Source organism: Bison bison, unplaced genomic scaffold (genome assembly GCF_000754665.1).
Source record: "Bison bison bison isolate TAMUID 2011002044 unplaced genomic scaffold, Bison_UMD1.0 scf7180017864044, whole genome shotgun sequence".
Lineage (NCBI taxonomy): Eukaryota > Metazoa > Chordata > Mammalia > Artiodactyla > Bovidae > Bison > Bison bison.
Window position 1 is genome coordinate 1093345 of NW_011494616.1, and position 21325 is coordinate 1114669.

General features: G+C 39.6%; 1 protein-coding gene across 7 annotated transcripts in view; it reads right to left on the reverse strand.

Annotated features, from left to right (window-relative positions):
* Nucleotides 1–21325, reverse strand: part of HDAC9 (histone deacetylase 9) — a 1025726-nt gene that overhangs the window by 302427 nt on the left and 701974 nt on the right. For all 7 annotated transcript variants that reach the window (XM_010835593.1, XM_010835596.1, XM_010835590.1 and 4 more), the window contains one exon: nt 7861–8041. In XM_010835593.1, coding sequence (XP_010833895.1) covers nt 7861–8041 — 181 coding nt within the window. The remainder of the gene's footprint in view (nt 1–7860; nt 8042–21325) is intronic.

Genomic DNA, 21325 nt, shown 5'->3' on the forward strand with positions numbered 1-21325 from the left:
CAGATGGTGACTGCAGCCATGAAATTAAAAGACGCCTACTCCTTGGACAGAAAGTTATGACCAACCTAGATAGCATATTCAAAAGCAGAGACATTACTTTGCCAACAAAGGTCAGTCTAGTCAAGGCTATGGTTTTTCCAGTCATGTATGGATGTGAGAGTTGGACTGTGAAGAAAGCTGAGAGCCAAAGAATTGATGTTTTTGAACTGTGGTGTTGGAGAAGACTCTTGAGAGTCCCTTGGTCTGCAAGGAGGTCCAACCAGTGCATTCTAAAGGAGATCAGTTCTGGGTGTTCTTTGGAAGGACTGATGCTAAAGCTGAAACTCCAGTACTTTGGCCACCTCATGCAAAGAGTTGTTGTAAAAGACTCTGATGCTGGGAGGGATTGGGGGCAGGAGGAGAAGGGGACGACAGAGGATGAGATGGCTGGATGGCATCACTGACTCAATGGACATGAGTTTGGGTGAACCCCGGGAGTTGGTGATGGACAGGGAGGCCTGGCGTGCTGCGATTCATGGGGTCACAAAGAGTCGGACACGACTGAGCGACTGAACTGAACTGTATATATAGACTTCCCAGGTGGCACAGTGATAAAGAATCGACCTACTTATGCAGGAAATGCAAGAGATGCAGGTTCAACCCCTGGGTCAGGAAGATCCCCTGGAGTAGGAAATGGCAACCAACTCCAGAATTCTTGCCTGGAAAATTCCATGGACAGAGAAGCCTGGCAGGCTGCCAGCCCATGGACTGCAAAGAGTCAGGGACACAACTGAGCACACACACACAGACAGTGTATAAATACACCATAGAATTATTGCCCAGCCATAAAAAATAGGAAGGAAATAATGCCATTTGTGGCAACATGGATGAACTGAGAGATGGTCACCCTAACTGAAGTCAGACAAAGACAAATATCATATGTATCACTTATATGTGGAATCTAAAAATGGTACAAATGAACTTATTTACAAAACAGAAACACAGTCAGAAACACAGACATAGAAAACAAATTTATCATTACCAAAGGGGAAAGATAAGAGGAGGGATAAATTAGGAGTCTGAGATTATTGGATGCAAATTACTATATATAAAACAGCTGAAGTCCTGCTGTACAGTAGAGAAAACGAAAATTCCATATCTTACAATAAACTCTAACAAAAAAAAAGTCAGAAAACATATAACTGAGTCACTTGGCTCTACACCATAAACTAACATAACACTGTAAATCAACTATACCTCAAAAAACTCTTTTTTAAGTTTGAGTGAGGAGGAAAAAAAAAACAAAAAACAAAAACTGGGCCTATGAGAATATGCTACAGAAATATAAAGGGAAACATAATTCCTACTACTTAGCTCAGTGAATTTGATTTACTATCAGATCAGATCAGATCAGTCGCTCAGTCGTGTCCGACTCTTTGCGACCCCATGAATCGCAGCATGCCAGGCCTCCCTGTCCATCACCAACTCCCGGAGTTCACTCAGACTCACATCCATCGAGTCAGTGATGCCATCCAGCCATCTCATCCTCTGTTGTCCCCTTCTCTTCTTGTCCCCAATCCCTCTCAGCATCAGAGTCTTTTCCAACTATAGGAAGCAAAATAAGATTTTAGAAATTTGGGGGAATCCTCAAATGTCAGAAGACATTGGTCCTATAAAATAGGACCAAGAGCTGAAAGGAGAGACCAAGGTAAATTAATGAGGAAAAAGATGCATAAGGTAAACGAGGATGGCAAGAGAACTAAAACCAGAGTGGCAAAATTAAAGTCTACTTTGGAGGCAACAAAAGAAGAATTCAAATTTCATAAAAAACCAGATCAATGCCATTAAATAAAAATTTAGATATGTTCAGAAAGTATGGAGATCAACGAATAGACAGTGATTGTTCTCAAGGAGGGGATCAGATTCATAGAATAATTGGAATAACTGAAACATTTATCCATAATAGAAAGAGACATGTACATGAGTATGTAACTGCAAATGCTCATAAGAATGATTTTATTTTGGATTAGTAGGATGAAGAAATATACTGTGAGGCACCAGAAGAGAATGAACAGGCTGCCCACAAAGGAACACATACCAAGATGGTCCAGACTTCTCTTCATTGCTAAACTTAGACCTCTCCTTTTGAATATTAAATGCTTGAGCATTTAACCACACTTCCAGATTTCCAGACAAAAAAAATGTGTCCTAGTAAATCTGTGTCCAAGAACGTGTGAAGGTTGTAGGATGACTTTCTCAGGTATGAAAAAGCCACAAAATATTTTTCTTCAAAAAAGATATATACATATACATATAACTAACATACATTAATATATATTTTAAAAATGTTATTATATAAGAAATAACTTATAATACAATATATATGTGACCAAGCTGATTTAGTCTCCTAAATAAAAAAAAGATAGCTATCTTATCATCTTCAGTGAGAATTAGATAGGCAAACATTGGAGGAACTTTTCAGGAGAAATTTCAGGCACATATATTTGAGGACAGTTAACTTTTATCTACCCAAATGAAATTAATCTCTGCATTCTAATGCAGGTGGTAACAATAGTTACTCTGAGATGTCTTAAAACACACACATAAACACACGCATACACAAACACACGTATGTATTTACAGATGTACACACGCATGCAGACATGAACACAAACATATAACTTTCCTTCACTGTCAGAGAGAGGCACATAGAAGAGGAAAAATTACTGGAAATAAATGTGTATTTTACTTATGGTTTTCTCTGGTGACAGAGTAACAGGTGATTCTCCCCTTACAGTTTTCCAGACTTACGAAATTGCTTCCAATGAACATTTTTTAATTAAAAAATATGTCACCTCAAAATTTCATCTAACATACAAATAACCTTTTTTTGTACAGCTGCATGTGATTCACGTCTCTTTACTCTTGTTTCACTTGCATATTCATTTATTGTACAGCAGGCATACACACTGAGCTAGATCCTCGGGCTAGTCAGGTACCGAAGTGCTGGGGTCAGAGAGAAGAGGAAACACAATCTCTTCCCACACGGACAGCCCATTTTAACACAATCCCCAAAATAAATCAATTACAATCTTTGAGGGAAAAAAAATCCAGTTACGAGGGACCATAATTGATTTAATTTGGATTTAGCTGGCCAAACAAGGCTTCCTGAAGGAAGTAAGCTGTAAACTAAAACCTGGGGATTAACAAGAGCTTGCCTAACTTGGGAACATATCTTCATTAAAAGCAGAAACAAACAAAAAGACAGGGGAAGAGGCCACTTTTGCTATTCTCACACTTAAACATTCCAATGTATTTCACTTTCCGTTGTGATGTGCCACCCTCTAAATGTCCACTTAAAAATTCTTTGAACTATTTGTAATGGCTTTCACAAACACTGCTTTAGTTCAAACGCTACAATTCTACTTCTCATTAGACACTGACTAAAAAACTGATGGTATAAAAAAAGAATTTTCACAGATTATGTAAAGGAACCTAGTGCTGGGAGAAAGAAGAGCTTAAATGGTACTGGGTGATGGGGAAGCTAAAAGTCAACCAAATTTATCTGCTATTAAATTTGGTATCACTGAATTCCACTTGGCATAAACTAGCAAAGTGGCACAGTTGGCAAAGAATCCACCTGCCAATGCAGGAGACAAAAGAGATATAAGTTTGATCCCTGGGTCAGGAAGATCCCCTGGAGAGGAAATGGCAACCCACTCTGGTAGTCTTGCCTGGAGAATCCCATGGACAGAGGAGCCTGGTGGGCTACAGTTCATGTGTTGCAAAGAGTCAGACACAACTGGGCGTGCGTGCACACACACACAGCACAATTATATCATCTACTCTCAAAATCCTGTTGGGAGCCATGGCCAAGCCTCATTTCTCTCAGGAACAGCTGAGCAGAAAGGAAGACTATGGCAGAGAAAATGACAGGCATTGCCCTTTCCTTAGCCATCAGAATTCATACTAAACACCATGCCTTGGCTTCAGATAGAATGAAAAAAAGTACTCCTTAAATTCAATATGTAATAAACATTGAATTATTACTTATGGGGAGTCTAAGGTGGTGCTAGCGATAAAGAACCCACCTGCCAATGCAGGAGACATAAGAGACATGGGTCCGATCCCTGGGTCAGGAAGATCCCCTGGAGGAGGGCATGGCAACCCACTTCAGATCTTGCCTGAAGAATCCCCATGGACAGTGGAGCCTGGCAGACTACAGTCCATGGGGTCACAGAGTTGAACACGACCGAAGTGACTGAGCATGCATGCATTATTACTTATATTCCAAAATGACAAAATGCATTTGAATATGTGGTAACCTGGCTCTACAACACACATTCTTCCTTGGCACTACAGAAGCTAAGTGATCCCCTGGCCATCCAGAAATATCCTCAGCCAGGCTCTCCATCGGGCCAGCAGGGAGGGGCTCCATCTTAGTTTGTTTCTTGGTCCATTCAAGTTCTCACAGGAAGCAGACTAGAGACTTCATCTTCAACAACTGACTAAACTCAGACAACATTTCCCCCTTGGACCACTGCTTTGTTCTTTAGAAATATTAGGGTGGTGTGACTATCCCTTTGGCTATTGGGGATTACATGGAAGGTAAAGGTTTGAAAGGTGTGCCTTAAAAATTATGTGAGTTTAGTACAGAATAACTTCATAGTTGTTTCAAAATGTATAGCTGTTACAGAAGGAATTTAAGCAAACTGCTTAACTTTATAACCTACTCTCTCTCTTCCTTACTTTCTACTGGAACAACCACTGAGTAAAGATTTATAACTTTCTTTGGGAAACAAAAGCTAAATATTCTCAAAGAACATGTGACTTCAAAGTGACTTAAATGTTACATTTTATTTTTATTTTTTGATGTATTTACAACAAATAGATATTAAAAAGCCAAAAGAAACGCCCTTAAAACATAAAAAATTTGTTTTCAAACATATCACAAGTGAAAGCCTTAAGAGTTCTCCTCTAAAGTAAGAGATCATTAGAAATACTAAGATGAATTTTGAGACCATGTGGACTGTAAGAGTATGCATGTTACAGGGGAAATTTAAGTTTGGATTAAAGCCAGAATAATATTTGGAAGAGCAGAGTGAAGATAGTACATTTCATTTCCTTTGGATTTGGAAAAGCACTAAATGAAAGTCACTAACCAAATATATATTTTTAGTCCCAGTGACAGTGGAGGAGCTATTAACAGACACATAAATTACATACTTTGCACGTTTTTAAAAGAATATTTAGTATTTTTATCCTAAGAATTTAAGTGTCAGGATGCAACATTCTTAAGGTAAATAAGACAATAAGGTTTTTTCCTACTGAAGTATGTAACTTTGGAATCACTTAGTGAATCCTTACAGAGCAGTAATTGCAAAGTAACTTTCACTTTCAGTGTTTTCAAATTTGAGCTGGTAAATTCCTAAGTGTTTATGATTTACATGTACACATTATGTATATATACTGCAAATTAATATTTGTCGATTCAACTAAAATTAATTGAAAAGTTACTAAGTATAAAATTCTGTATTTTTTAAAATGTAAGTTTATATAACTTCTCATTTAGGCCAGAAATGTGCCTCATCAGGTAGCTCAGTGGTAAAGAATCCAACTGCCAGTCCCAGAGATGCAGGAGATGTGGGTTTGATCCCTGTGTCTGCAAGATCCCCTGGAGCAGGGCATGGCAACCCACTCCAGCATTCCTGTCTGGAGAATCCCACAGACAGAGGAGCCCGGCGGGCTACAGTCCTTGAGGTCACAAAGAGCGGGACACAACTGAGCATGCGTGAACATGCACGTGTCTCATCACATACATTAAACATGAAAATAAACTCCACCTGATCTCCCTATTTGTGCTTGGAATATAACTTCTGATAAATACTAGGGTGTTGACATTATGGCAAAGAAACTAATCATGTGAAATGACCCAGTTTTCAGTTTGAAGCATTTGGCTATGTTTATGTCATGCTTGCATTATCTGGTTTGCAATCCACTCTTTCACCTGATTTTTTCCCCTAATTTTTGTCTGTGCTGCATGGCATGTGGGATCTTAGTTCCCTAACCAGAAATTGAATTCATGCCCCCTGCAGTGGAAGCACAGTGTCTTAACCACTGTACTGCTAGGGAAGTCCCTCGCCTGATTCTTTTAAGACCTACAAACCCTGTTCATTTGCAAAAACATGTTTTTCTCAAACTAGTAGGATCATTCTAATATTCAGAGAACTTGTTTCATTCATATGGAGTGAACATATAAAAGTAGAGGAAACCACAACATGTCAGGGAAGGGTCACCTCTCTTAACCAAGGAAAGAAATTATCAGTAGGGTTACAATAGCAGACAGCCACACACATGACTATTGAAACAGCATCACAAAACTTGATAATCAAGCTTGCTTTTAAAGTAAGGAAATGATTTGGAGTGAATGTAATTGGCATTACAATAGGATATCTGTGTCTCTGAAAGCTTATGGCTGAATACAAAACACTCTCAGTAAAAAGAACTGAGAAATAACTAATTCTTAAAGGCTACTGCTCTGACTACCTACAAAAAGTATTTCTCTACAGCATGTATCTGACTATGAGCAAAAATTCTCTTAAGAACAGGGATTGAACGAGACATGACTGATCCAAGCAGCTTCCGCTGACCCTGGCTACAGTCCTGGGTTGCCTGGGATACCAGGACAGGTCTGTTTGTCCAAGAAATAGAGGGATCAGAAACAGTGGCTAACGTGGTGAGAGAAATATATCCAGATATATCCAGTCTGTAGCTCCTAGTATGGAATGCTGGCTCGTGGTGTAATACATTATAAAATGTAGCTCCTGAGCATACTTATCAAAGATGTCTGTCAAAGTTAAATAACCTGGTTGTTCCGTTCATTGACTTTTAAATAAAAGATGATATCAAGGCTTGGGAATGTGATTTTGGAAAAAGTATTTTAACTTTTCCAAGTACAAAGGGTTGCTTGAGGTCACAGAAGCCACAAAAACAAACCCTGAATCCTAAAAATTGAATCAAAAATAAATCAGATAACCTGTGAGAGACTCTAGCAGAAGGTACATCTGAATTCTCCCCTTGAGGCATCCATGTTCTGAGCCCTTAGGGCTAGAATATCTTTCATTTCATGGGCCACAGTTGAGAACATAGACCAAGAATGGGGTCCAGCAGACATAAAGGAATATTTATCCACATGCATATTTATGGTACAGCTCCTTTGTGAGAGAATAGTGCCCTTTTCTTGCGCGTGTTCCAGACCTGACCTTCCTTTGGCCTTGGAATTATCTGGTTTGTTTTCTTCTGTAGCCAGGTTCTGAAATATCAAACACAGCTGTAGGCAAAGGAAGAGGGTGGTCAGATAGCCCACCCATCGGTGCCATAATAAATGGAATTGGAACTGATGTATGTAGAATTAAACAAGGTTTGCCTTGGCACCACTGTCTCCTATGAGTCATTTGTATGAAAAGCCAGGACAAAACTCTGAAACAAACACAACAGCAAGAAAAACACACTGGAAGGGGGCACTCTTTCGAGTTGAGTGAAGTCAGCATCGTAAATTTCCTCGGGGCCACAAGCACTGGAAGGAAGAGATGGTAAAGAATGTTGAGGGGATCTCTGGTTCCAGAAGGGACCCATGCACCTGTTGATGTGTTTTCCAGGCCCCTGAATGATAACAATTTATGAGGCTATTAATACTAAGCCCAAGATTTATCAGATGTGCTGCTTTGTCTTGTGGCCAATACAACGTCATAAAATTTGGGTTGCATTGGGTTAAAACGGAGCGTTCTGCCCTTGGAGTTATTCTGAGCATTTAAATCGCTTAATCCTGCAAAAACGGTGCATTCAGCCTGCCTATTAGGGAAAGTCTTTTGGGATTCTCACCAGTTGCAGAGCCGGGCCGGAGGGGGCGGTCCATTGCTGGGTGAGGTAACGTGGAGGCTGCGGGGGAGGAGTGGGTCTTGGAGACCAGACGCTCTTTCTCTAATCCCTCCATGCCCACAGGAGCCAGCTGAGCCTGGCGCACCGAGACTGCACGTGTGTGCTGGGGCTCCAAGAAGGACTGCTGCCAAGAAAAGAGCACAGAAGAGAGAAACATGAGGCCAGCACGCAGGGAGACACTGAGAGCGACATGTCAACAAATTAAGTTCATCAGGTCAGAGACATAATAAACGGTGTGAAGGAAAAAAAAATAGAGAAAGGGAGAAAAAAAACACGATCTAGTCAATAAATCCATTCAACAGATGTTTTCACACTGACGGCCAGGGCCTGCCTGCCTGGCTGAGGAGGAGGTGATGGCAGGAGGCCTGTCAGTTTGAACTGATTGAAAGAAACAGACCTTTAACCTCAAGAGGAACATCGACTTGGACTCATTTCCTACCTTGATACCAATGTTTTGAATACAGCCTGGAACTGTTACAATGGCAAAGTGGTAGAACAATTCAACTGTTTTCAAACCACCACCAAGACTCAATTTTGAAAACCCTATCCTGAATTCACTTCAAGTAATATTGTCAATGAAATTTTCAGGAGCCTAAATGTTGCCAATTAAATGCCTATATTTGACCACCTTCAGTCTTCATACAGGCTTCCCCAGTGGCTCAGATGGTAAAGAATCTGCCTTCCAGGCGGAAGACCTGAGTTCAGTCACTGGGTTGGGAAGATCCCCTGGGGAAGGGAATGGAGACCCACTCCAGTATTCTTGCCTGGGAAATCCCATGGACAGGGGATCCTGGTGAGCTGCATTCCATGGGGTCACAAAGAGTTGGATGTGACTGAGCGACTAGCACACACATAGACAGTCTTTGTATAATCGTACAGAATGACTTTTTCATACGCTGATGATATAATCCCAATACTATAAAAAAAAAACTGTTTCCTAAACAATGTTAAATACAATCTCAGTATTTAACAATATTGTCATACTTCATACATCTCAACTTATCAAAGAGCCAGAATTGGAAGCTCCTGAAAGATTCACTGGACCTATTCCTCTGTCCCCCCAAAAAAGACAATCTCTAAAACAGAGACAGGCACTATCTCTGTTTAACTTAACTAAATTAAACTACAGTTTAACTATCAATATTACACCCTAAATAGGTCCTCTCTCCTCAGCATCAGGCAATTCATAACCTTTGTATTGATTTTTATGTTTCCTGCCTTTTCTATATTCCAATTAGACATGAAAAGCAGCTCAACAGTGATACAAAAGATGATCACCTCTCATGCCACGGATAAGGAAACTAATACTCCAAAAGGTTAACAAAGCCTTCTAAACACAAGACCAATTTCTAGCATTTTAAAAATCTACCTGCTCTTCTGCTTCTTCAAGCATGCACGGTTTCAAGACTGGAAGCAGATGTCACCTCTCCTTAGTAAATCCCCAGCCTAACATTCCTGTTAGAATGGTTGCTCCTCTAGTACAAGGCTGGGCACATCCTTTGAATCCAAAGTATTCATTTAATGAGCATGCTAACAAGTCTAACTACAATACGACTGTATTCAATGCATGTTACATGGCTTTATGTCATTGTGATTTTCTCTGTATGAGTTAATGCTGTATATACATGTGTTATGAATATGAATATATATTTAGTTATAGACCATAGACAGATTTCCCAATTTGGAAAAAAGAATCATTAAAAATTAACTTTAAAATAAGCTCTAAGTAATGATGTGTATATGATGTTATTTCTGTTTTGCTCTGAAAAATAACTGAACCATCAATCAACTGGAAGGTATTTGTCACATCAGCAGGCCCTGGGCATGTGCTTTGATGTTTAGAATGATTTGGCCAAGATCTAGTCCTAGTTAACAACAGTCGTAACACTTCTAAAGTCTCTAGATCTCTTGCTTTCTTGAGTATCTCCATGTGCAATTTCCTAAGGAAACAGCAGTAGGGTTGGCACAGTCTCTCCTCTCATGGAACTTACAGAGGACATGCAAATGTGCAATTAGGTCTTTGGGAGTTTTCTATGGGAAAATGAGCTCTTCTGCATAGGATCTAAAGTGCCTGGGTACATATATACCTAGATGTTTGTAATGTCCACCCCTTCTGTTTCTATTACTGTACAATTCAAACTAATGCAAAAGGCCTTTGATTAACTATCCTAATTCAAAAATCAACCCATCCTATTCTTTCCTGCAAGAACTCTCTTCCTAAAGCTCTACTAATAAGTAAAAAGTGACAGAAAGTCTGTGCAGGTAAAGCAAAGTTTGAAGAGCCTCCCCAGGCTGTCATCTAGGTTCTCGCTGCACGCAGTGTGTTCGGTCTCTTCAGTCATGTCTGACTCTTTACGACCCCATGGACTGTAGCCCGCCAGGCTCCTCTGACCATGGGATTCCCCAGGCAAGAATACTGGAGTGAGTTGCCATGTCCTCCTCTAGGCGGTCTTTCTGACCCAGGGATCGAACCCATGTCTCTTACGCCTCCTGCATTGGCAGGTGGGTTCTTTACCACTCGTGCCCCCTGGGAAGCCCAGGTTCTCCCTGACCTGACACCAATCTGAATCTCAATGTTAGCTCTTCTATTCCTTCTTCAGGTTCTAGCTCAGATTCCTACCTACTGTTTAACAAATACCATCCTCAGGGTTGTATTCTTTCATGGGCTCTTTCCTCTATAAAAAATACTAAACATTGCCTTTTATGCTAAGATCAGCATACATTGGAATCATTATTATAATATCTATTTTTTCTTCTGATAAAAACTAACATTTAAAATATTTTGTGGGTACCTTAGAGTATAGTGGGTTCTGGGCACAGTGTCTGCTGTGTCTAATGGACATATTGGCCCTGATTGTCTGTGCTTCCAATCTTTTCTGTGTCACCTGCTCTGGGTGTGTCCATGAGGCTTCACATTCAGCAACCGTTCACCTCCTCTAAAGTCCATGTCAAATCTTATCGCAAACCTTTTAAACTCACATGTTATACATGCTTTTCCTCTCCACTCTATTTCTCTCTTTCCCTGCCATCATCTTTTATGTATTAGAGTTACTGCATGCAGTAACTAGTTATTGAGCTCATACCCTGAGCCAGACACGTTGCTGGTGTGTTGAGCCTTTTTAATGTTTATCGTCTAGTGAGGAGACAGATACTAAATATTTCTAAGTATAATGCAATTATAAATATGAGTGCTATATGGGAAAAAAGAGTACCACGGAAAACTTTAAAGAAGAATATGATTTAGAGGTTGAGGGAACTTTCTTTAAGCAAGTCACATTTAATGTGAGATGTAAAGAATAAACTGAATTGGCCAGATGAATGGGGCCAAGGATCTAGATATGTTTTGCGGGGGAGGGGGAAAAGAGATCAACCAGAGATTGGATCTAATCCATCTGTGAACTTATTTTCTGCTCCATTTTATGTCTTTTCTTATATTTCTTATAAGGCTAAATATGTATTTGTGCATTAAAAATAGTAACACAAACTTGGCAGTTAGAGGCCGTGCTATTTTTTCAATAACATAACCATGTTTTAGATCACTGGAGTTACTAAATACTTTCTCTCTTAAAGAATAGCTCAGTACTCTAAGAGTTCATGTAAACACCACCACCTTCTTTGGTTCTTTCTTCGTAAAGCATACTCATTGCTTTACTTGGACTTCACAGGGACCTTTGAGATAATGGAATAATAATTTGATAACTCATAACTTCACTTTCACTTTTATGCATTGGAGAAGGAAATGGCAACCCACTCCTTTTTAATGTTTATCGTCTAGTGAAGAGACAGATACTAAATATTTCTAAGTATAATGCAATTATAAATGTGAGTGCTATATGGGAAAAAGAGTACCACGGAAAACTTTAAAGAAGAATATGATTTAGATTAAAAAGAACCAGGAAATGTTCTTGCCTGGAGAATCCCAGGGATGGGGGAGCCTGTTGAGCTGCTGTCTATGGGGTTGCACAGAGTCGGACACGACTGAAGCAACTTAGCAGCAGCAGCAGCAGCAGTAGCAACTCATAACCATGACACATATGTTACATCTCAGTATGGAACTTCACAACCAGGCAAGCAAAATCCTAGTTATCCAACTTCTACTATTAGGAAAATGGCAATATAAGTAAGAAACAAACTTGTTCAATAGTATTCATCACATATAAGAGTTCATCCAATATCTATTATGCATGACAGATGGGAAACAGACCCCATGATGGGGTGAATAGTCAGGAAAGTGAATTAAACATGGCTCCTGATCTTATGGGTTGACACCCCAAATTCAAGTACTTTATCCATGATTAGTAAGTATCATAAGGATGTGAGCTTCACACACTGACTCATGTATTTCCACATATACACTAGGTGTTAATAAATATATGGTGAATAAACACGTGAATAGAAAGGAGATACTAAGCTATCCCTAAGATCTCACCATAAGGATAAAACAAGAAAGCATATTATAAGCAATCATAATATAAAAAGCCAAGGAATGGTTAGTGGAAACATAAAAAAATAGAGAACAGACATAAGAATTATCTAATACAATTCTCTGAAGTTACTCAGTGATGGAGCCAAGAGCTGAGGGAAGGGACTGATTTGAGAATTATTTTTTTTTTCCTCTGTACTTTCATGTGATTTCCAAACGTTATGCCTATCACCCATATTAAAACTTTAATTAAGAAAAATGGCAAATTTTAATTTAAAATAAATAGCTGAGCCTTTCAAACACTTCATTAGGACAGACTCATAATCACTGGTTCTAAGAGCAGCCATGGGTCAAGAATTTTTGAACTTTCTGTCAAAAAAGGACTATAAAACAGAAACATTTATTTATTTTCAAAAGTGTGGACTATAATTATACGCCCTTACAAATAAAGTATAGCTTTTAATGTACAGGATGAATTTTGACAATCCGGTAAGGCACAGATTATTATGGTACATGCTGCTGCTAAGTCGCTTCAGTCATGTCCGACTCTGTGCGACCCCATAGACGGCAGCCCACCAGGCTCCCCCGTCCCTGGGATTCTCCAGGCAAGAACATTGGAGTGGGTTGCCATTTCCTTCTCCAATGCATGAAAGTGAAAAGTGAAAGTGAAGTGGCTCAGTCGTGTCCGACTCTTCGCAACCCCATGGACTGCAGCCCACCAGGCTCCTCTGTCCATGGGATTTTCCAGGCAGGAGTGCTGGAGTGGGGTGCCATTGCCTTCTCTGATTATGGTACATATTAGTGACCAAAACATCACAAAACAGCAGGCACTTTGATTTCAGATGCGTGTTACTTCTCACCCAGAGAAAATTTCCCTTCTCTATGAGACCGAAAACTGAGATAGCATTTTCATAGCTAAAACTGAAGTGTTTCATTAAACATTTTTTAACAAGAGATAATTTTGTTCATGGCTATTTTCCATACTTCCAAGTAAGGACAAAAATGCATGTTTTTCTCTTGCATCATCAGAAAAATAAAATGTCTAACAGTTTAGAACAGAGTGCTACTAAAAATTCTGTTGATATCGAAATCAATCTTTCATCTATTGAGTGCCTCTGGAAAATGTGTCATGCTCAATGAGTGAATAATAAACATGCTCTCATCCCTCCAAAAAGCATTCTTGTTTAAAATATTTTTTTAAATACATGTATTATTTTCAGATTTTTTCTTATGCATATACAGACTTCGGTTCTTTCAGATGATTTAACTATGAGCTTTGTTTTGATTGGTTATTTTGCCAAACTGTAATTCAGGGACATTCTCTCAGGCTACCGAGATGTGTTATACAATCTTTTTTCTATGAAGTAGCGTAAGGCCACTATACCTGAGCATCACCTGTCTCCCATCACTGATAAAGGCTTCCAATTACTTTCACAGAACAGTTATTATGTGCCTATTTTATAAATTCTTCAGTGATGTAGCAAGACATCAATGTCATTAGGGCCTAGGCCTTTCTAAGCTGTGGTAAATAAACACTGCGATCTATTTGGAAAGAGGGTCCCCGTATAGAAGTCTGTATGGCAAGCACGCTGTTCTTGCTTAGAGCTGAGTCTCTGGGAGTGGCTTGCTAATGGAGATTATGAGGTGATAAAGCCCTGGGTTGAAGAGATTCAAGGTTCTAATTTTTGGTAACAGCAGTGATTTTTAAATTTTGTTTCTGTTTGGTTTATTTTGCTTTCTTGCTGCCACTGCTCAGGGACCTATTTTATGGCTTCTGGGTTTTCACTTTGTTCTGGATGGTTACATTTGCTTCCAGACATACTGCTCTTTGTTTGCTATAATCAATTTCATCATGCCATTTTAGAAAAGCAAATACAAAAATCATATATTACAGTTTAATCTTTGAAATGATCAAAATTAAATATTTGAGTTGGTTTAACAAAAGATATGACCTAAAAACAAAAGAAAAAGATCATGGGAAAATAATTTTTAAAAATACTAAAATTCAGTTTTTAAAGACTTTTATTTAAAGCCTATATGTTATTCCTTGTTTGGCATGATGAGAAAATTCTATTTTCTTTTTGTTTTTCAGTGTTTTGAATTTAAGAAGTCTTGCTTTTACAGAATTAGAATCATAAATATCCCTAGAGCTTGTCTTGTAAGATGCCAAGGGCAAGTGGGAATTTACATGTTCTAAAGTCTTTGCAGCCCTTGGACTGCAAGGAGATCCAACCAGTCCATTCTAAAGGAGATCAGTCCTGGGTGTTCTTTGGAAGGAATGATGCTAAAGCTGAAACTCCTCATGGGAGTTGGCCACCTCATGAGAAGAGTTGACTCATTGGAAAAGACTCTGATGCTGGGAGGGATTGGGGGCAGGAGGAAAAGGGGACAACAGAGGATGAGATGGCTGGATGGCATCACCGACTGGATAGACGTGAGTTTGAGTGAACTTCAGGAGCTGGTGATGGACAGGGAGGCCTGGCGTGCTGCAATTCATGGGGTCGCAAGGAGTCAGACACGACTGAGTGACTGAACTGAACTGAAAGTCTTTGTATTATTCAGTATGGGTGTAGAAATACTGGTTAACTTTAGACTTTTAAAAACTAAACATGCATGTTAATAATTTAAAAGTAGCTATTAAATAAATAGAAATAATATGTGTAACACTAAAGTAGACAAACATTTTTGAGAAAGAGACAAAACCTAGAAGTAATCAGTCTAAAAAAAGTGGAAGAAAAAAATGAAGCATTGAAAAGGCTGTACAAATATAATTCACAAAATAAGATGCTAGAAACAAATTCCCACACATCACTAAACACAGTTGATGTGAATACTCAATTTACCAATTATTAATAAAACATGAAGACAGCCAAATTGAATCTCAAAAATAGAAAGGCTAAATTCTCTGGCAGACCAAGATCAAATTAAAGATTCTATGAAGTCACAGGGGCTTCCCTAGTAGTTCAGTTGGTAAAGAATCTACCTGCAATGCAGGAGACCCAGGTTTGATTCCTGGGTTGAGAAGATCCACTGGTGAAGGGATAGGCTACCGACTCCAGTATTCTTGGACTTCCCTTGTGGCTCAGCTGGTAAAGAATCTGCCTGCAATGTGAGGGACCTGGGTTTGATCCCTGGGTGGGGAAGATCCCCTGGAGAAGTGAAAGGCTAGGCCTGGAGAATTCCATGGACTCTACTAGTCCCTGGAGTCACAAAGACATGAGAAAATAATAACAGTAACAACAAAAAGTAGTAAAAGCCCTGAGCCACCATGTTAGAACCAGACAAAATAGATTTTTATGGGGAAAATACTAGAGATCACATAGGGGTGTAAAAAATAATACAAAAGTTCAATTAACCGAAAAACAATTCTAAACTAGTAACATGGGTCCACACATAAAAAGTGTAAATTGGCAGAAGCACAAAGAAAAATCAACATCGTGGAAGATTATAGCAAATGGTAGCAAAATGAGTGGGGTTTCCTTGCTGAAATGGTGAAATACTGAATTGCGAAATGTTGAAATTTGCAGCCAATAAATATACATTCTTTCAAGCACACACGTAACAATTGCAAAATTGACCAATACAATAAAGCAAGTGTCAACAAACTTAAAAGCATTAATATTTACAATGGAATAATATTCAGCTTTTAGAGGAAAGGGCTTCCCCTGATGGCTCAGAGGTTAAAGCATCTGCCTGCAATGTGGGAGACCTGGGTTCGATCCCTGGGTCAGGAAGATCCCCTGGAGAAGGAAATGGCAACCTACTCCAGAATTCTTGCTGGAGAATCCCATGGACGGAGGAGCCTGGTGGGCTACAGTCCACAGGGTCACAAAGAGTTGGACACAACTGAGCAACTTCACTTTCACTTTGTTTAGAGGAAAGAAATTCTGACATATACTATAACATGGATAAACCTTAAATACATCATGCAAAGAGAAATAAGCCAGTTACATAGGACAAATACTGTGCAGTTTCACTTATACAATACACTGCTAAATCTCTTCAGTCATGTCTGACTCTGTGTAACCCCATAGGCGGCAGCCCACCAGGCTTCCCCATCCCTGCGATTCTCCAGGCAAGAACACTGGAGTGGGTTGCCACTGCCTTCTCCAATGCAGGAAAGTGAAAAGTGAAAGTGAAGTCGCTCAGTCGTGTCCGCCTCTTCTCGACCCCATGGACTGCAGCCTTCCAGGCTCCTCCGTCCATGGGATTTTCCAGGCAAGAGTACTGGAGTGGGGTGCCATTGCCTTCTCCGCCGACTCTTAGCTAGAATAATTAAATCCATACAGACAGAAAGCAGGATGGTGGTTGCCAGGAGCTGGGAAGAAGAGAGTTATTGTTTAATGGGTACAGTTTCAATTTGGGAAGATGAAAACATTCTAGGATTCTAGAGGCGGATGGGGATGATGGCTGAATAACAATGTGAATTTACTTGATGCCACTGAATCTTACATTAAAAAATGATTAAATGGTGAGTAATTTATTATATTTTACTGAAAAAAAGAGGAACTAATATTATTCAGATCATATATGTTAACCATATTAGTCAGAGATGTAAACTAGGTAGATGAAAAGATACACTATGTTCTGTGAAAAAATCATTATCATAACGATACCAGTTTTTCCCAAATGAATTTATAATTTCTGGTATGTTTCAGATGATCCTAAATTTTGCATACAAGCACAAAGGCAGAGAAAAGCCAGCAAGTTTTGGAAATAAAGAACAAGTTGGGGAGACAGATCCAGCTAGATATCTATACATACTAAAAGCTAAATTATTAAGACATATTTGCACAAAAACAGATTAATGGAACAGAATAGAGAGCCTATAAGCAGACCCATGAGTATATAGAAACTCGTCATATACAAGAGAGATGATCTACAGAGTAGCAGGTAAACAAAGAATGTCAATCAACAAATGATGTTGGGGACACAGGTTACCCATTAACGGAACAATGAATTTAGATAATTACCTAACACTACATGCAAAGAACTAAGAGTGGATTAAAAACTGAAATGCAAAATGCACAATTTTTAAAGTTTTATGAAAAAAGATGGAGAATACCTTTCTAAACTTATAGGAGGAAAGAAATTCAAATACTTCTGTTTTTTATGAGCCAGAAAAACACAAGCCAGAAATTAGATTAAAATCTTTGCAAAACATAGAATAAAGCAATGTTTAACATCTACATTATGTATACAACAATAACCACTTTATGCTCATCAGACTGATCAGAAATTTAAAACTCTGATGATAACCAAACATCATTGAAAATACAGAGCAAGAGAAACTCACAGACTGCTTGTAGACGAATAGATTGTTATAACCACCTTAAAGAACAGTGGGCTAATATTCAGTAACAGTGAAGACGGACAGCAAACCTACTGTACAATTGGTGAGTGAAAAAGCAAAAACTGTATATGAAGTCAATTATGTAAGTTTAAAAACATACAAATTAGTATACATTGTTTAAATCATGTAAGTGTAATAAAAATATAAAGAAATGTACAGGAAAAACAAAAAGCAAATTTAGAAAAGAAGAAATGGGAGGGGGATGAAATAGGGAGGAGATTGAACTTTATATATATATTATTTCTACTTATCTCTGAAACTGGATGTTCATTATTATAATCTTCATTATTTTCTCTGTATTAATAATACATCAAAAATAAACTTAAAATGCTTAATAAATGGGTACATATAAAACACCAATATTATTATAACATAAAATTGGTTTTATTGGAAAGACTAAGATGTTTTAGGGAAGGAACAAAGATTTATTGGAAAATACAAAAAAAGTGAGAAAAAAAGAAAAAGTAAAAGTAGATGAGAAAATAAATATGAAAAATATATTTTTTACTAAGTACACTAATTTACTTCTAGATCATATATTCATAAGATATCAATTAATTTGTACTACAGTGCACTGATAATATAAAATGTGTACATTTCAAGTATATTTTGTCTTTAGAATTTCAACATATTATCATTAAGTTCACCTCAATGAGAAAACAATGACCCCTAAAGGACTGAGAAATTTGTCCTTTTACATGCAAAATAATGTAAACTGGAAACCTGAGATGACAATTCTGGAACAGAAGAAGAAACAAATTTAAATAGGCAAACAAAAACTAAAGAAACATAAAGACACTTAGAAACAATTATTTCTAACTACTGATAATACAATTGATTTACTGTTAGAACAGGGTGACTGAGATGAAGTTTCAGAGAAAATCTACTCTTCTGGAGATGTTACTGAGTATGTACCAGTAATTCAATATTACCTGGGGGCTTGAAGTAGGGGTGAGCCACTGGCTGATGACATTTGGCTAAAACCTTATATAGTGCAGAACAGAACACAAATATGGTACCTGAGAGCAGTGATCTCCAAAGTTTGGCATAAACATGAATCCAGCGAGTGAAGAAGCTTTTACTCATATTTAATTTTTAAATAAAAACACAAGAAAGCAAATTAGATATAATAATATTGGATAAATGGATAGACTGTAGCATTTACACCTAGTCCCTGCATCAAGGATCATATAGCACAAACTGTCAGATATCCAAAGGCAGGAAGGAAAGTCTGATTTCAAACTTTAATACACAGTTAGGCAATGGCACCCCACTCCAGTACTCTTGCCTGGAAAATCCCATGGATGGAGGAGCCTGGTGGGCTGCGGTCCATGGGGTCGCTGAGGGTTGGACATGACTGAGCGACTTGAATTGGAATTGAGTTGAAAATCCTGAAATAAACTCTCATATTTATGGCCAACTGATTTTCACCAAGGGTGCCAAGAAAATTCAAAAGGGAAAGTAGAATCTTTCAACAAATGGAGCTGGGACAACTATGAATCTATGAGCAAAAGAATGCATCTGAACCCCTTCCTCACACCAAACACAAAATGTCCAAATGGATCACAGGATATAAGAGCTAAAACTATAAAATTATTAGAGGAAATACAGAAGTAAATCTTCTTAGAAATAAGAAGTGATCCTCCCCCAAACAGATATACTCATAAGTAAAAACTGTTGTGCTTCAACAGACACCAGTTGTCCAACAAAAATTTATACGTGCTGATATCAGCACCATTCACAACAGCCCAAAGAAACCACCCAAACACCCATCAAGTGAAGAATGGATAAATACAGCATATCTATGCAATGAAATTCTATCCAGCCATAAAAAGGCTTTTGTTTTCTTTTGTTTTTCTCCCATTCACAAAATCACAATCATATTTGCTATTTTTAAGGGAAAACTTAGCATTAAATGCAAGCTCATAAAACCTTAAAAAGTATATTCTCCCAGAATACATTTTTTAAATTAAGTCTTAAAAAAGAAAAAAGACAAGCCTAGGTATTATGTCAGAGTCATAGATCAAACAAGGGCAAGCAGCTCCCCACCCCAAGGCCAAAGAGGGCCACTGTCCTCCTGGAGCTCCACTGAGAATAACTGGTCTGCTGGTGGTTAAAATGTGTTCTATAGAAAAGCCTGTTATAAAATGTTAAAGCCAAACCCTTAACATGCAACAGACCTTAGGGAGAAGCGGACGTGAGTCCTAGGTTCTGGAGAACTTGGTGAATCAGTAAAGAAAAGAGGACACGGACACAAGTCTCCAGAAGCATTTGAAATGAATCGGGCAAGAACCTCTAACCTACCTGCAGGCCACCGGGGCGATCAGGAAGAAGCAAAGAGCGCCTCATCCCGGCCAGGCCCCACGACAGGTGGGCAGTCTGTTCCGGAAGCATGCGGAGACAAGTTTTTCAAGGAGTCCATCAGAGGCTGGAGAGAGGCACAGGAGCCCGGGGGGCGGGAGGGATGCACCCAAACTTCTGCCTCCCTTTCCAGGATGTAACAGGTCTTTCCAACATGGAGCACACTTGTGGGCTTTTCTAAAAAGTTAAAACACTGGGTGGTCTATGGACACTGGGAAAGAAGAATACAAACGTCTCTTGCCTGGAAAATACAAATTGAGAAGCCTTGACTCTTGCTGCAAGCCTAGGGTGGAGGAGGCTGGCTGTGAAGGCGGCCAGACCTCGGAGCAGAGGCCAGGAGTAGAAAGGCGGAGGCCGCCGCAGAGAGGAGCTACCTGGAGAGAAACTGGGGAGCCTGGCCGCCGACCAGGACCCAGGGGCAGGAGGCTACGGCCACTGCCCCCCAGGGTGACCCAGGCTGCATGGCAGTGTGTAAGCAGCACCCAGACGTCCTCCTGAACGAGCTTCGGCCCGGGCTTCACTGCGAAAAGCTAAGCGGAGGCCCCCAAGTAGACGCCCCGCCAGCAGGCCAGACGTTTGCGGCCTCGGGCAGCTGGTCCCGCAGCTCCACCTGCTTTTCAGAGGCAGAAAAGTACTCACACCGGGGTCTCTAGCTTAATCCTCAAATGCTGGCTTCCCGTGGCCAAGCTTCCCGACATGATGGTTCGCTGCATCTTGCTAAAAGATACAATATTTCTTTGGCTGTTAGCCCTGTGCTGCTTCCATATTTGGAGCCTTTCTTCCAAAATCCTGCTTTTCTCTCCGGAGAGTCTGTCATACTGTTCCGAAGCACGCAAAAACTCGGCCTGGTCTCCATGCCCCTCGTTGCCCCACCTTCCAGCCCTCTCACCTAGCAGACGCCACTGCCAGAGAGCCGCTTCCCCGCCGCTAAAGTGCGCGGTACGCATCACACCGCACCTGTGACCTTTAGCCGCCTTGTTCCCCTGACTTAGTCCCTTGCAGGTTTCACTAGTCAGGTTTAATTCCCCATCCTTCCTCTCCTTTTGCGGCTGCTGGTGGTGGTTTAGTCGCTAAGTCATGTCCGACCCTTGTAACCCCATAGACAGATTCTCCAGGCAAGAATACTGGAGTGGGGTGCCATTTCCTTCTCCCCTTCTGCTAGGCCTTTGTTAATGACCAGCTTTCGGCGTCTCAGATTTGTTCACGTGCCCCAAACAGGTGTTCTCGCTTTGGATTAAGCAGGCACCTCCCCCTCCGGATGCCTCCTTGTC